Here is a 17,011-nt window from a genome sequence, read left to right as displayed (position 1 = left end):
CTCTCAGCTAAGGGAGGCCCACAGCAGTGATCCAGAGGGGATGAATTTCTCAAGGAATTTGATTTCACATGGATATGAGATTGTTAACAACACTCTGATATGAATTAAACAGATCACCATCATATGTTTCTTTAGAATGGCTACCTAAGCCACAAACATGGTTTTTGTCATTACAAATGGTGGTGACAGGATGGTCCAGAGACAAACTGTTCCTCCTGAGCTTCCTGGACTTGTTTCTTTCTAAAATCTGCAATCATGTGCTATTTACAGTATTGCTATTTATCCTAGTCACAACCTTCCCTGACTACACAGCAAAATAAAATGCAATTCTCTGTTTCTCCTGTTTCCTCATCCCTGGAGCGATGCTGCTCACCTGTGCAGAGCCCTGCTCAGCTGGGGACACTCACCCTTTGGGCTGGTTCTCAAACTCCTCTGCCCACTGCTGCTGGGCATCCTCCATGGAGAGATCCACATCCCGGGTGGTGGCGAAGTTGAACTCGCTGCCCTCGGTGCCGTGGAAGTAGATGGAGTTCCCGTCGGACTGGCAGCTGTGCTGTGGGCAGGAGGAGCACATGGAGGCTGAGGTTATACTGGTTTATACACTGTTCACACATTGTCAGATCTCAGTGTGAGCTGCACTTTATCTAAGGACTCACTGATGCCTGGAACTAAATAAAAACCAGATGGTCATGTTGTATCTTTCTTGTCCTGCCCCAACAATTATTGTGTCCTAATCTTGTACCTGCTTCCCTACAAACCCGTTACAGACCACGGTAAAACTGTGTTTGCATTGAGAAGTCATGTACCACATTCTGGGTGTTCATTCTCTTTTAAAGAATTGCCCTTATGTCTGGCTCACACACAACTGTGTCTGCAAATAACTTCAGCAGTGTATCAAATATTGCTATGGGGATTTTGTAGGCGGAAGAGTTTTGTGCTGTGAAACATGTCAGATCTCTGTGTTTGAATTTTTGCCAAAAGAGGTATTTGTGTGTGAAATTGCTATGCATTGCCATACAGTAAACTTCGGGCCTCAAGTGTATGAGTGAAAAGGCTGTATTTGCCATATTTAGTCCAAATTGCATAACAAATCTCCCTAGAGGGAAGAAGCTCTTGTAAGAGAGCAATCCCAGGGATCCTGAGGCTGCTCCCAAACCCAGTGTGTCAGCTTTTCCTACTGCAATTCTGCACAGGCTACCTCAGGCACATCAAATGATGTCATGTGTCTCCCCCAGCATGCCATGACCACCAGAACTCTCCAGGAGTATTGGTCTGGAAGGAGCTGCCTGTGAGGTGCATGAGGGGGTTACAGGATGGATTTTCTTCTTTCTCCCATCCCACTTTTGCCATCTTGTGTGTCTGATGAAATGACAGTCTGCCAAATGTGTGAGGCAAAAACAGGTACTATAAGCTTCTAAAGAAGATCTACTTTGTCTTAATGTAAACTGAGCATTTGGCAGTTTTTTGAATTGTTCATATTACAAAAAATACTGATAAAATAATTCTCTCAGACATCTTTTGTTCATGTGTGTATGTGTAACCTTACTCTTCTAAAAATTGGAAGCTGAATTAAGGAATCATTAATTAGAATAATTCTGCATTCTTACAACATTTCAGTATTCAAAACAGAGATCCAATAATGCCAAATTGCTTTGACCTTTTCAGTATTGCCTATGCAGTGCCCTCTTGTCTCTGAACCCCTTCTTAATGCGCCAAGGGAAAATATGACAATCACATCTTCTGCACTTAAAAAGGTCATGGGAGTGTCACAAAAGGGAATAATTAGACTTTTAACAAAGAGAAAGGTGGGGCAAGAAATGAAAACTGCTCAGTACATCTTTATCTACGGGTTTTTATGAGCGAAGTACAAAATAACACATTTTGTCATATTCTATAACATTTTGTTTATCAATGCAATAAAGTGACATAATTGAAATTTTTTCATTAATGACTTTCAAATATGGTTGTCAGCACCTTAGCAATTAATTTATATAGAGGAAGATAATTTTTATATTTCTAGAGTTGCCTATACATTGCTAGAAAAAACTTTATTTGTCATCTGACTTTTGTATAGAGGCTTCCTAGTCTACAGTTGAATGACAACAGCTCTATGTTTATTAACACAGACTAAATATCATGCAAAAATATAACACATTGTAAAAACATAAAGACTGTTTCAACTGCTAAAATAAACTAATTGCTGTTAAAGTGGTTTGTTTTTTTTTTTTCCCAAAGAAAGGTCAAAGCAATAGAAAGATCCTGAAGTGTTGATAATTTATCACAGAAATTAAATAGATTTTGCCACAAGTCTCCTTTCTCCTTGGTCTGTTAATGCAGCATACACACCATATATGCCACTGAAAAGACAGAATAATTTACACATCAAATATATTATAACTAGCAGAAATTAATGAGACAGTTTTATATCTTCTCTTTGAAAAACAGCAGTTGTACTATGCAGTCATTTATAATGGACTGAGAAATTGCTTTTGTTTACTGATTTTAACCTTCACACTCATTGGCATTGCTAACATCAGAATTTTAAGGATAATTTATTTATTGTGCTTCTTGAGTTTAAGAATTTTCTTCATTTGCTAAACACAAATTAAGTATCCTTTATCTGCCAATCAATCTGCTACAAAACTCTTATTAGCAGGCAGTCAAATAAATACACTAAAAAGAAATATTCAGGCTAAAACTTTATTCAAATTTGTACATAACCCTTTATCACAGAAAGCAAATAGAAAAATAGGTTCTACTGAGCTAGATATTAGAATTGCATACCAGCATTGAAAAATCCTCTATAAGTCCAACTTACATCTTAGGTGCTAAGTTATATGTAAGTGTGCATTTGATAGTGGGTATGTAATTAGTAATCTCTTGCCTGATGAGAACCATCTATTAAAATAAACACAAACCAGATACAACCCCATTATCTTTCAATATTTGTACATCCTTCTGCTGTCTAGAGGAATATTTATTGAATGGAGTTTTCATTTAGGTTGTCAAGATAAATAAATGGGCAGTTTGGCAAGGGAGGGTATAAATAATTATTTATACAGTGGTGTATGATCAACCCTGTACAAAAGCTGAAAATCATAATATATTTAATTAGTTCTTTAAAGCTATATTTATGCATTTACACACAGCTCCATAGTATCTATGAATATGTATTTTATGCATATTTTATGTGTTAACGAACCGCACAACGTATGGCTCAAATCACAATCTGCTCATGTCAGCTCTGGCTCCTGTGAAACAGCTACACACAGGAGAAATTCAGACTGGGGTTTAAATGCCCTGTTATTCTAAATACCTATGAAACGTAGAAGAAGCTCATGACCTTAATGGCCTTTAAAAAGAGTGAGAAAGAGAAGCGTGCTCAAAACACAGGTGTGGCTTTTAAAGAAGTTCTGAGGCAGTGCCACCATTGTCTTGTATGGTTTTGCCCCAGTGCCACCATTTGGGACCTGGACACCTGCCCATGGGAGAGGCAGATGTGGATGAGCTCCACGAGCTGAGCTGCCCAAGCAAGGGCCAAGGCTCCTACACTCATGATCTTATTTATTCTCTCTACCTGCCACATTTACCTTGCCTGTATAACAACCACCCTCAGGTTTTTTCTTTTAACTCTCCAAACAGTCACTCTCACTGCTTTTACTGCTCTTTTTTTCACCTAGTGGGCTGCTGAGGGAAGAAAAATCTCAAAAAGCACTCAGCCAAATTTTCCAGGAGCAAAAGAAGCTCTGCAGGAGATGGTCCCTCAACAGCATTGCCCCCAGCTACCTTCCCAGTCTTGTTCAGCATCCAGGAGGCTGCTGAATGTGTTGGGTTATTTTGTGGGTTTGCAGTAGGGCTTGAACAGATTAAAGAATTAAAACCAATAGACTCATTTTCTCTTGGGTTCAACTCTAGATTTGAATTCAAGTCTTTAGTAAAAAACCCCTAAAGTACAATACACATAGTGTTACCTCTTTCCCAAATTAAATACTTCCAGTATTAAGGACTGAATTTCACAAGTGTTTATTTTGTTATTCTCAGGAGGTTAAAATGTGGAATGGACACATAATGAGTTTTAAAACTGTCTGGATTAAGTTCTCCCTAAACTGTAGATCCTTGGATTATGTAGTTGCAGGGTTCTCTTTTATGAATTCTAGATTAAATTTGTTCTCTGATAATTTTAATTTACATTTAAATAATTTATCAAATAAGAGGAAATTACCTTGCTATACAAAGTTTGTAACTAAAAGGGCCAAACGAAATAAAATTGTAGGATATTTGTCCTTGTTACCATGGAAGCATCAGCTGTAGGTCCAGAATTCAAGCACTGTTCAATTTTGTTTAAAGGGGATTAAATGCATATGGAATATTTAATGTGTCCTTGTGAAAATTACAACACTGAAACATTGACTCATTTGTAAGAAAAAGTTAATTTAGAGAGTAAATTCTTTGATAAACATGATAAACATGATTTAACAAAGTTTACTCCCAGAACACCTACACATACCAGAACATAAGACACAGGCTCTCGAATGAAAAGTACTTCACAAAAGTAGCTGTTTCCCATTTTTTGCAGCTGGAATGGGAATATCAGCCTGCCAGAAGTAAACTGTTGTATTCCTAAATAAACAACTCCTGTCTGTTGCCAAAAGGAAGGAAGCCAGGTTCTGTTCAGCGACTGTGGTGATCCCAAGAGAAAAACATGCAAAAAACCAAAAAATAGTTTAATTTAATCTGGCACCACCTTATTCACTAGCTCTAATTGTTAAGCTATTGCTTAGCAAGAATAGGACAAAATTAAAATTGGCTGATGTATTCCTGAATCTCAACATTCTTGGATTTACTTTCAATCTAATCTTCACTCCGAATTCGCTGTGTTTCTGAAGTTTGTTTACTGGATAGTTATGGTATCACTGCTTTTTCCCCACTTTCAAGGCCCTGCATGGCTCATCCTCACCTCTCTCCACCATTTCCCACATGCCCCATCTTGTGGGGCCACTTTTCCTTGACTGTCAATGCTTGTCACTTTGTGTGCTGGTGAGACCAAGCTTGCACGCCTCTGCCCAATCTGCCCACTGCTCTTGTCAAATTCCCACATGATTCCCTTCAGACACTTCCTTAGTGCTCTTCAGCAAGACTTATCCATGATTCCACTGAAGAATGATTGATGACCAGGATGAGCATTCCCCCTCTTGCAGTGTTTCCTTTTACTCACACATGTCCCCATTCCCAGCTTACTCCATTTTATAAATGGATGGCAATGTCCTAGGACACAGGCTCTCTTTCTGGTTTGTGTCTGGAGAAACAGCAATGGTACATTCCTTGATCATGGCTCTTTGATGCTACATTGGTACCACAACAAAAAATACATTTTCACTCTAAAATTGCTGTTGTCTATGAATATTTCCAATTCATCAGTACAGCTCTCAGCCAAATTGTCTAGAAGACCCAGCAAGTCTTGCTAATTCATATGAGATTTCTACAACATATTATGAAGACATTAGTTAATGGGGGAGATATCAATGCTTAGTTTTAAAATCAAACTTTTGTCAAGAGCCTGCCATGGTCTTTATCCTACACTGCACTTCTTAGATTTTAGGCTCTTTTAGGAAAGCCTCTTGATCATATGAGAAGCAGAATTGTTTAAATTATGACTGCTCAAATCCATTGGTCAGCAAAAACAGGAAAGTCAGATTTGGGGAATCAGGCACTTTACAGCTGGACCTCTTTAAGGTTTCATAACTAAATATTGACCCACTTTCTGTAGCATCCAAATGGCTTAAGGGCCCCAGGTGAGATCTGGGATTCTATATCATGTAACATGTCTGAACAATCTCCATATTTTTAACAACTTGCATGCAAGCACCATCTAAGGAGACATCAGCTACCCTCAGAGTGACCTCTTGGCTAGGAGAATCTGGAGACCTCCAATTCACCCTGCAATGGGAAGCAGCACAAGCCTCAACCAGACCAGCTTCTGTCAGAGTTGCAGCTAAGTACACAGCCCTGAAGATTTTTAGAAACTCAAAAGACAAATATTAGGAATGTAAACAGAGGCACCAAAGTTCATCCAAGCCAGCTTCTGTCCCGGTTGTTCAAGTCAAACTTGTGAATCAATAAATACCTCCTGGCTTTACAGTATGGGATTTCTTTACTTGGAGAGTGGAACAGAGGGCAACTAAATGATACAACTGTGCCATTCGGCAAAGCATCAACAGGAAACACTAGTGTGAAATTCCTCAGTGTAACAGATTTTTGGCTGAGGTCTTGCATATCATCTTCCCGAGGTTCATTCCTGTACTTCCACGAAAATGTTGTTCACCTCTATGCCTTTAAAGCATCCACAGTCATCTTTACCATCATTTAATTAGGTTTTTATCAGTGACGAACACTGATGCTCCACTTCATATTATCTCCCCTGGGCCTAATGACCCTGATGATTCTTTCAGACAGCTGTAGCCTCAGAATTTATTTTCTGGCGACATTTCTTGCATTGGGATGAATGTGTTGGGCATTTGGGCAGTGCCAGCTTGCAAAGGGCTGACGGCAGATGGAAAGAAATCTGCCCAGTATGCCTTCACCTCTACACAGGCAGAGGGCCATCAATTTCCCCCATTAAGGAGTTGTCACGCAGCCCACCCAGCTGGAGGAGCATGTCTGATAGCCAGGCTGGCTGGCGTTTGCTATTCCAATACAAAATGCACTTTAAAAAGAAACTAAAATATCGTTTGTCGGCAAATTGAAAATGCGTGGCTTTGACCGCAGCCAATTTTTTAATGACTGCAATATTTTAAGTGATTATTTTTGCCACTTCAGATTGCTCCTTAGAGAGGAGAGGTTTTTTAATTAAAATCTAGGCAATGCAAACAGATGAGATATGAGAAGCAGAGGAACAAGAAGGAAGATGAAGAAAATTAATTGAAGCAGCATTGTCAATGGAGCTATAAATTAGATATTGTGTCTTTCTGGAAATGAGTCATGCAGGTTTTAGAAATTTTAAAATTTTACATGATAGTAGGTACAAGGAGAGATTAAGTCCTGGTAAAATCGTTTGTATGCAATGTCTCAGTCAGCAAAGGTACGGTGACAGAATTTATGGACAACTTGAAATTCTAAATTCTGTGGATTTGGTTGTTAATGCTCCTGGTCTGAAATCCCTTCTTTAGCCAAAGGAAATTATACAATGTGATTAGGATAACTTCCCATGAGAAAAACAGAGCTTTAGGCTTTCCCATGTGCTACATTTTTACATCATTTAATGCAGGCTAAACAGAACAAAAACCTTGGCTGAACAAGCAGACCAGGAACACAGAGGGTTATAGTACATTTTCCCTTTCCAAAACAATAGGATGAAACTTGTCCTGTGATGTAGCAAGGAACATTTTATAAAGTGTTTTCACTCATCATTTCTGATTATAGACTATTATTCAAAGGATAATGCTCAAAACATTTTGCTTGTTTATGAGTGATTTGTATGATTCATATGGTTCTTAGTTTTTTAGGACATTTCATGATGTTTGTACAACACTGATCACTCTGGCGATGACCGGTTTCCTTAATGAGTCATGACTCATTAACTGGCATGATCTGAACTGTTCCTCCATGCTACCAGGAGCTACTGATGTTTGAGCAATCTGCCCTGAGCATTATCTGCTCTTCTGAAAGCAGTGGTGTGCATTCACACCACTGCAAAATCAGAGTGAGAAAGGATCAAGCAAAGTCGTTTCTACTCTTCGGCACCTAATGGGTCAATTCATGCTGTTTTTATTGATGTGCATCTCACAGTGACCTGTGAAGATCAAATTCTTTCTTTCTAGGAGGCAGGAAAGACCCCCTGTGCTTTGACACCAGCTCAGAGCTAATCTGGCTCCCTGCCATCCCTCCCAACCCTTCCAAACCATGGGGAACTGGCATGGACAAAGGTGTAGGTTCAGCATTGCTGCCCCACATCAATTCTCAGCTGCCCAAATGACTCACAGCACTACAGCCGACCACCTGTCAGTTCTAATGAACTCCTAGGCATTGTATCTAAGTATTATTATTTTAATTACAAGTGTGGTTATTAGGGAAAAAAAACCCAAACCAAACAAACCAAAAAAGCCAAACCAAAACCAACCAAACAAAAAGAAGCCAAGCAAGTAAGAGCAATTCCATCTATGGGATAGATCCAGCCCTATGGATACACAAATACCTTTTCATGGGCACAGCTCAGAATGGCCACAATCTAAAGGGAGAAAGTAGACAGGTTGTGTGCACCCTGTACTGCTTTCTTCAACTCTCCTCCCCTCTGACACCCCTCCTTCCACCCACAGAGAAGCAGGAATGTCTCTCAGATGAGGTGCAGCAGGAAGTCTGCCCATCTCTTCCCAGGAAGATGTGGTGGATAAGGGCTCCTGCAAGGCAAAGCAGCTGGCTAAGAGGGCTGGGTTTGGCCCACAGGCCAAATAATGCCTTGTTATATATTATACAAAGAACAAAGGAATCTTGTCAGAAGAATCGATATCTTTGTAATTTTGACCAATATAAGGTCATAGCAATTTTAGTCTACCATTTTTACACTGGCATACATAGAATATCATCTCCCCTCCTTCAAACAAGTACATTTGAACTGATTCAGAAAATGGATACCTGAATACTTGTTAAAGCAAGAATTAAAAGCAAAAGAAAAGAAAAAAAAATCTTGTTTATTTTAACACAAACAAACGCAAAAGATATATATATATATATGGATCGGGATGTTTGTTTTAGAAGACTATCCAAAGCCATTCCATTAATTAACAGAGTATTCAGACATTTGGAAATCTACTCTGGAATGAGGAAGGATCAAATAGCTTAATCAGCCTTTCTTTTTGCCAGATTCCCAGGCCTGTGTGCATGTCTTCTCTGCTGAGCAACACACAACAATGCAGGTTCAGGAAGGACTTGCAGATCTAGGATGTGCACAGCCTGCTCTGCTCAGGGTGTGGCAAAAGGTCACAGTGCTTTACACATATTTTCAGCATATTTTTCTGACTATGAGAGTTTAGTTCTTCCACTCTTTTCTCATGCAACTTTCTCTTCTGCTACACTGGCATGCATATGTGGGAATTGAAAATTAGCTGAATGGTGATGACCTGTTATTTAAAGGGCTTACTGAATCAGGATACTGAGACTGGAATATTTTCAGGGTGTATTGGTCATGCCCACAGTAGTAAATAATATAGAACAGTTACCATTCCCTAGTCCCAAACCCAACCTGCTCAGTGAGGCTGGCACACAGCTGCACCCATTGCCCATCCCATGCAAGGCTGCACTCACAGAACTCAGCACCAACAGCCTCAGGTGTAGTCCAAACCCTGCAGACCAAACAAACTGAGCTATCCAGCTGACTGGCAGCCTCCAGCCTCCAAATGAAGAGTGGCTGCAACTACTGTGAGATAGCAATCCTGTAACTTGACTCCTCTCAAAGATGATAAATGTCACTGGGTTAACACACAACCAATACATCATCATTCTGCTGTCTCTGATCATACACACTGCTCTTTTCCACTGTGGAAAAATTCCAGAGACACGAGGTTTGGTCTCAATGTTACTTTTGTGTAATCAAAGCACTGCAGAAATATAAACTCTAAGATTACTGAGGTTGTCTCCCTTCTCTAAATTAGTGTTAGAGCTTGCACAACCAATTTTGGAAGGGCAATCCGAGAAAACAAAAGAACTTGCAAATGTATCTCAAAGCTCAGCAATTTCTGGTCAAATATACAATATATATGAAGTGCCTAATGAAAGCTGAAATCACTTTTCTGTTCCACAGCAGTAGAGATCCAAGGAGCATTATTGACAAAGCACAGCAGTCTTCATGCATTTCAGCAATCTCAACCACCAGAGCAACATCCTAATCATGCTCAGTTGTGAGACCATGCTCATGCTCAGAGCTGTCACTGGAAATATTGAAACCCAGTCAGGAATTTATCCTGTTCAACACCCTTCCACACAGTCCAACACAGATAAACACGTTCCAGTGGATCCAATTAATCTCCTAAGGGTTGCTTGGCCTTGCTAACAGTGTCTCTCTTGCCTTTTGCTGTCTTCTTTGGAACCAAAATGCACAAACTCAATGGCTTATCTCTCAGCTTGCATCCTATTTCAGCAGCCAGATCCAGCTGCGTCTGCAACCAGCCATGTGCTTTCAAACAAGTAGCAACTGCTGCTGAAGGCAACAAGAAATGTAAGGAAATCCCTGGGCCAAGCTTGAGCAGACTGGGAGAGGAGGAGAAACTGCTTCCCAAGCTGGGCACAGGAAAGTTCCCACAGTGTTTATTGAGAACACAGCATCCAAACCCACTTAACTGGAGTGAACACATTGCTGCAAATTTCCCAGTAATACTGTCACTGCCCACTTCAGTGGTGTTATCTTCAAGGGATGTACCCTCAAAGATGAGCCATGGACTCAGTAGGCAGCAAGGATAACTCCACTCCTCTGGGAGGAGAACACCTGCCTAGGTGGATGCAAGCTCTGTTATGTTATCTGCTGTCAAGAACAGAGAGTGGTCTAATGGTCTAAGTTTACATGTTAGATCCTCAAAAAATATTCTTAGGGCTAGTTTTTCTAAAATACAAATTGAGAGAGGATGGGAGGATACGAATTGAGCTTGTGTGACACAAACAGGCTTGGGTATCAGAGAAAAGGTCTTGTGAGATTGGACTGAAGTTCAGCATTGTGATAGTGAGTATGGGAACTTTTAGCACATAGGTGAGAGTTATAAAAGGCAGCATGATACAGCAATGAAACTTCATAGAATCATGGAATATCCTGAGTTGGAAGGCACTCACTGAGACTATCAAAGTCCAGCTCTTGGCCTGCCCAGGACAGCCCAAGGATTACACCCTGTGCCTGTGAGCATTGTCCAAATGCTTGTTGAACTCTGCCAGGCTGGTGCTGTGACCACTGCCCTGGGGAGCTGTTCCAGTGCCCAACCATCCTCTGAGAGAAAAACCCTTTCCTCACAGCCAACCTACATCTCCCCTGACACAGCTTCATGTCATTCCCTCTGACCTTATCCCTGGTCACCAGAGAGGAGATTGGTGCCTGCCCCTCTGCTCCCCTTGTGAGGAAGCTGCAGACAGCTATGAAACCACAGTTTACTGATCCCCTAGTAAAAATGTAAAGAAAAAAATTAAATTGCTATACAGACTTCGTGAACAAAGATCAGGATTATTTAGCAAGTCCTTGTTGTCTGGGAAGCAAAAAGGCTTGTAGAAAAAAGGAAACTAGAATTATCTGTGATGGAAGCTGCCCCTGTAACACTCTTAGGGTTTCTCAGATATTATTCTGCATGCCAATGACTTTGGCTACGATAGAGAAATCTCCTGTAGCCTTCCTCTATGTCATATTTAATGTCATTAGCACAATCTACAAGGATTCTTACCTTCTACTTATAAAAATATTATGTTTGTGATGAACTGAGATTAAAGGTAAGTTTAGAAGAAAATAATAAATGACTTTGTAAAATTTTATATAATATTCCAAACATGAAAAGCAAAGAAAAAAAATTGTCAAAAATTGTTCTTGGTGTTAGAATGCTATGACAGGTTTTATGCTGATCTGATGTAAATCTTGACCCAATTTATAGTCTTACTTTTGACATAACATGAAATTCACATTGCAAAATCTGTTCAAATTATATTTGGCAAGATTGTTCCTGAAAATCTGAGGAAGACTGCAGCAAGAACTAAAAATGAAATGAGTGAAGAAGTGCTCTGGTGACAATAAAGACACACTGCAGGGTCCCATGAAGAATGAAAGGCTTGCCTCACACACAGCCTTAACCCAGTGTGCCTACACCACAGTCCTACACACAGCCTCAGCCTGGAGTAAGTGGCTACTCACACTCAGAGGTCAGCTGGAAACAGGCATTTGCACCTTGCACTTGTACCTAAAGTAGAAGATGAGCTTGGAGGAATGGCAGGTTGGTGAAACCTCACTCATGTCACACACAAGGTTTGAATTTTATGGGATTTCTGTCTAGAAACTCTCCAGTTGTAGGCCCTTTGTCTTCCATAATTGCCTAGTTGTGCATTGGCACAAACTAGATGAGTTTAACTAAACAAATCTCAAAATAACACCCACAACCAAACAAAAAAAATCATAAACAGCAACAAAAAAGAGGCTTATTTGCTAAAGTTTAGATGTTGTTTATACATGTTTCAGAAAGAGAAAGCAGTGTTTAGGCTTGGACAACTGAGAAAAGTAAAGGTGCCTGTGGTACATTAATCCTTGCTTTTCTTTCACTCCTTCACATATGTGGGCTGGATTTCAAAATCCAGAGATAAGACTGACAAAACAAGAAGTGTTAACCAATCACATAATATTCATTAAATATGCAGGACATTATTTGATTCTAAAATCTCCTATAAAAACTTTGGCAATGTAATTTAAATGACCTGGCTGAAGTAGAAAAAAAATTTAAAGAGTTAATAAGATAGCACCATGATTAGTAGATTAGTGGGAATATTTATTTCTCAAACTATCAATTTGAAGCCATTTGTATCAGGTTCTGTGGGAAAAGGATGAGGCCAAAACCAAACTCTTTACGGCCCTCAGTGTTCAACACCTGTTTCCTGTGCAATTGCCAAAACCATTAACAGCATCATAAATGAACCCTGACATCAAAACTGCTTTTGTGAATAAAAATAGGATAAAACCAGAAAGTCATCAGCTGTTGAACTTCTGGCTGCTTTGAAACACAGACAGCAAGAATCCAGCTGTTTTCTCAATATTGAAGAACTTGCATGTGAAGGTATTCTGTGCACAGAGATCTTGTTGGGCTCCTTAGAGCTTTTCTCAAGGTAGAATGGATCTTGGTCTTACTGTATCTCACATACCAAAACAGGATCATACTGAAAAAGAGAATCTCAAGAAGCAGCCATTACATGAATGCATGCTGGAATGGAAATGGGATATTCACAGACAGAAAAATTGGTACACCTTATTTTTTTGTGGTGATCTGTGAAGTGAGCAGCTGTAGCTGAACAAGACCAAGTTAAAAAGTAGGTATTTAAAATATCTAACAGGACAACTTGAATTTGTTTCAAAAATACTGCAATGTTTTGCTAAAAGGAAGCTATTTTTTGTTACATGATCTTTGACATGGCAGTATAAATTGCCATGGTTTTGGTTTTGGTTTTCATCATGGCAGAAAAGTTGCATAGAGAGCCCCAAGGGGATAGAGAAAGGGTGAAAACAAAGCTAAAAAGAGCCCAGTGCTCGAAGCAGATGGAGTTGCCTGAACACCCTTGTAATCACAGTTTGGTTAGATGCTACTGTCTTCTTCTACTTACAAGAGTAATAATAACATTAAGTCATGTAAAATCAGACTAACCTTAACTGTAGCCCCAGGAAAGAAAAGCCAGTTTCCAGTGTCCACAGGATCCAGGTTATCTTCTAGCACAACTTTTCTGTGAGCAGCATTTATGATCAGGACGTTGTCCAATGCCCAACAGGCTTCATAGACATCACCAGCGTGAACATAATCCTGTTTCCACTGAAAATGGACGTTCTCCCCTTTAGCATCTTCAGGAAGGTACAAGATGTGGATGATTGTGCTGGTGTTGGAAGGGGCACTGAAAAACAATGATAGGGAATTAGACCAATTTTAAGCCACAGTCAGGAACACTTTTCCCTCAATTAACACATTTCCTAGGTGTGACATGGTTGTGCTGACATGCCTTGTATGCTGATAAAGCTTCTGTGGAGATCAGAAAACACCTGCCCTGAGGCAGTCCCACTGTGCCAGGGAGTGCACACCCAGCCCAAACAGGCAGCCTGGCTTCCAAGAGAGTGCAAGCTAAGGCAATAAACAACAGATCACTGCAGATGTTTGCAGAGCAGGAGGACAGAGCAGCACCACGTCCATGCTCAGTGCTGGTCACAGATGGTGACTGGGTATTGTCAGGTGTTTTGAAGGCATGGCCAAAAGGAAATGTTAAGGAAGCTCATTACAAAAAGAGATCTCACAACATCTGATTTTTGCTCCATCAAAATAATCTGCTGACTTGGTCTCTTAAGATTTGGATGGAGCAGCATGGTTGGAGAAAGAAACTAGGAATTTCCTCTGACAAACATGTTCCTCCAATCCCACACATCTGCCGTCAGGATAATTCTGTGGCCAGGTTGTCTTTCTTTTCATGTTCTGTTTCAAGAACAATGCAGAAGAAACAATCCATTTGTCCTCTCTTGCTGCTGAGAATAGAGAATGAGGGGTGGAGAGTCAGACCTGGAGCATTACTATTAGGCAATGATTAGGGCCTTGAGCTCTTCAGAGAGCTGTGGAAGGGCTGAGGTTCACCCTGAAGAAGTTGGGGATGCATGGGAGGATGAGAGCAGGTGACCTCCACTGACCAAAGGGATATTCCAGACCAGGTGGCACCATGCTCAGTGCATAAAGTGAGGAAGAAGGAGGGAGGGGGGATGTTTGCAGTGATGGTTTTGGGGGATGTTTGCAGTGATGGTTTTGGGGGATATTTGCAGTGATGGTGCTTTTCCCTCAAGTCACCATCATATGTGATGGGCCCTGCTCTCCTGGAGATGGCTGAACTTCTGCCTGCCCATGGGAAGCAATGAAATAACTCCTTGTTTTGCTTTGCTTGTCTGCACAGCTTCTGCTTTTCCTATTAAAGTGTCTTTATCTCAACCCAGGAGTTCTCTGGCTTTTACTACTCCAGTTCTCTCCCCAGTCCCCCTGACGGAGGAGTGAGAGAGTGTCTGCGTGGGGCTTTGCTGCCAGGTGAGCCTAAACCTCAACAACCACCCAGCAAGTGGATCAGCTGTATTCAAACCTCAGGCTGCAAGGAGTTACAAAACTGAGGTTTTCAAGATGTCAGCTAGTCAATGATGTATTTGCCTTGGTAGTGATGCTTTGAAGAGCGAATAGTTTGTCAGAGACAATCCAGAGCTTTTAGGGGAAAAGAGAACCAATAGCTTCCTTTTATAGCAAAAAAAAATAGAGGAACTTCTCTTATGAAAGCAGAGCAAAATGTTGAGGAGCAACTGGATTTGTCCCATATTCACACCCAGGATGTGCCCCCACAAATGTCCCTGCCCTTGCTGCACAGTGTCTGTCACCCTGCAGTGCCCACGCACAGCACTCGCCTTCCCCAGAGACCCCTGCCCTCCCTCCCCGAGCCCAGAGCTGACATCCACTCACAATACAGCCTCCCCTTCACAGCAGCCCTCCTCTCCCATCCTCCCCAGCTCTCCCACTGCTCCCTGGAGCTGCCTTTAGTACTGTGAAATCTGCTGAAGCACATTGGAATGAGCTGCAGCTCAGATGGGGAAGGAGCACCCTTCCATAATTCATCCTCTCCACTTCGCACGACATTGCTCTATTGACCTGTTTTCTACTGCTGGCTCCAGCATCAAAGTTGAGGAAAGAGAGGTCAAACTGCATGCTCATCAACCTCAAAAAAATTTGGTCTCAAGGGCTTGTGTTTGCATCCTCACAACTCCTAAGTTTCCTGGCTTGCAGAGCTGTGAGAGCAGCTGAGCAGATGTTGTGGACTAGGTGTGTAATTTTGCATCAATGTGAGAAAAATAGAATGTATTGTGGGGTTACTCTGAGGCAACTTCAGTGTCTGCAATGAATTAGTCTCACTTTATATTTTTCTGAGATAAGAATTAGCACCAATTGTTTTATTAAAATTGAACACAATTTCTCTTTTTCCAATGAAATTGTAGTCCCACTCCCACAAGGAGTTGGAAGATGAAAAGCTGAAATATCCAATCCTGCAGGTAGAGTTTTGATTATTCGTCAGAAATTAAATACCCTTTTGCTCTACAAATTGCCCCAATGGACTGAAAATAGGCTCAAGCAAGTTACTTGCATAGCACTGACACAGGTTAAGCAGGAAGGCACACTGAGATGCTATGAGCACATTACATATAAATAACAGCTTTTTCTTCCCCAGTTGTCTAATTATGTTTTTATACCGTTGCACAAAATGCCTTTCCTATTATTCCTTAATAAAATACGTTCTCTTAGAGAAATCCATCTCTGACTCTGGCTCTCTCTTTAAAGATGTGGATATTGCAATGAAAAGATTTAAATTTTCTATTCATAATCCTTTGTGTTCTCATGTACACCAGTTGGTTTAAAAGCAAGGCACTATTTGCCATAATCTTGTTATTACAAGAGTGTGTATTACAAGAGCATAGTGTTCATATCAAACTATAAAATGCTTTTATTGAACATTTTACTCTACCAAAGTAGAAACTTGAAACATTATAAAATATGGCCCTTTTTGACATTAAAAACTTTTTGCTAAAATGTGAAAAGTCATCCGAGTTTTATTTTTTCAGGCACTTGAACCTGCTGGTTATTGGAGTTGCATTTTAAGTTTGAAGTGATTCTCTTCCTCACTTCCCACATACTCAATGGATAAATTTGTGATTTACCAAAGCTGATGGCAGATCTGCAATTAGCCAGGAATTTCACCCCTCATATTTTGTATGAACAAGGAGAACTGAAAAGTTAGCAAAAAAACCCAAATTTTCAAAGAGCCAAGTTTAAACACCACCTGCTCAGCTGGAAAACATGAAAATTATTAAAAAGCTGTAACAAACCTAATTTTCTCCAGCTGAGTCCAATCTGCAGAGCTGTTCTTACTGTAGGACACTGTGATGCTGGGATCTGAATAACTAAAGCGACAGGAACCCGATCCTGGGAAAGCAATAAAAGGAGAAGTTACCACACAATGCAGCACAAATGATTCCCCAACAAGCACAATTGCTGACTGTGCCTTTGTCACCTTATCACTTCTCCCCATTTTAAAATGCTTTGATTGATGATGAAATTTCCTGTGATCTGTTGCTGAAAGTAAACACAAAATAATGCATGCTTTATGAGTCAGAAATAAAGTAGAGATGATAAATCACAGCAGTGCCATGTAATCTCTGCAAATTTCCCAGGGGAAGCCGAGTAAATTACTTAACACCCCCAACTGCAGGAAAAAAACCCACCATCTAATGTTTAAA

At 40.5% G+C, this 17,011-nt stretch overlaps 1 protein-coding gene across 1 annotated transcript in view; it reads right to left on the bottom strand.

Annotated features, from left to right (window-relative positions):
• The window catches only part of RELN (reelin), a 270,757-nt gene that overhangs the window by 111,669 nt on the left and 142,077 nt on the right, over positions 1 to 17,011 (bottom strand). Inside the window, exons 9-11 of the mRNA XM_079303527.1 lie at positions 16,601 to 16,697; positions 13,362 to 13,602; positions 408 to 553 (exon numbers count right to left, since the gene is read on the bottom strand). Coding sequence (XP_079159653.1) covers positions 408 to 553; positions 13,362 to 13,602; positions 16,601 to 16,697 — 484 coding nt within the window. The remainder of the gene's footprint in view (positions 1 to 407; positions 554 to 13,361; positions 13,603 to 16,600; positions 16,698 to 17,011) is intronic.

The sequence above is a fragment of the Erithacus rubecula genome (genome assembly GCF_903797595.1).
Source record: "Erithacus rubecula genome assembly, chromosome: 4".
Taxonomy (NCBI): Eukaryota; Metazoa; Chordata; class Aves; order Passeriformes; family Muscicapidae; genus Erithacus; species Erithacus rubecula.
Note: the sequence above shows the minus strand (reverse complement) of the source record. Positions and strands in the feature narration are given on the sequence as shown.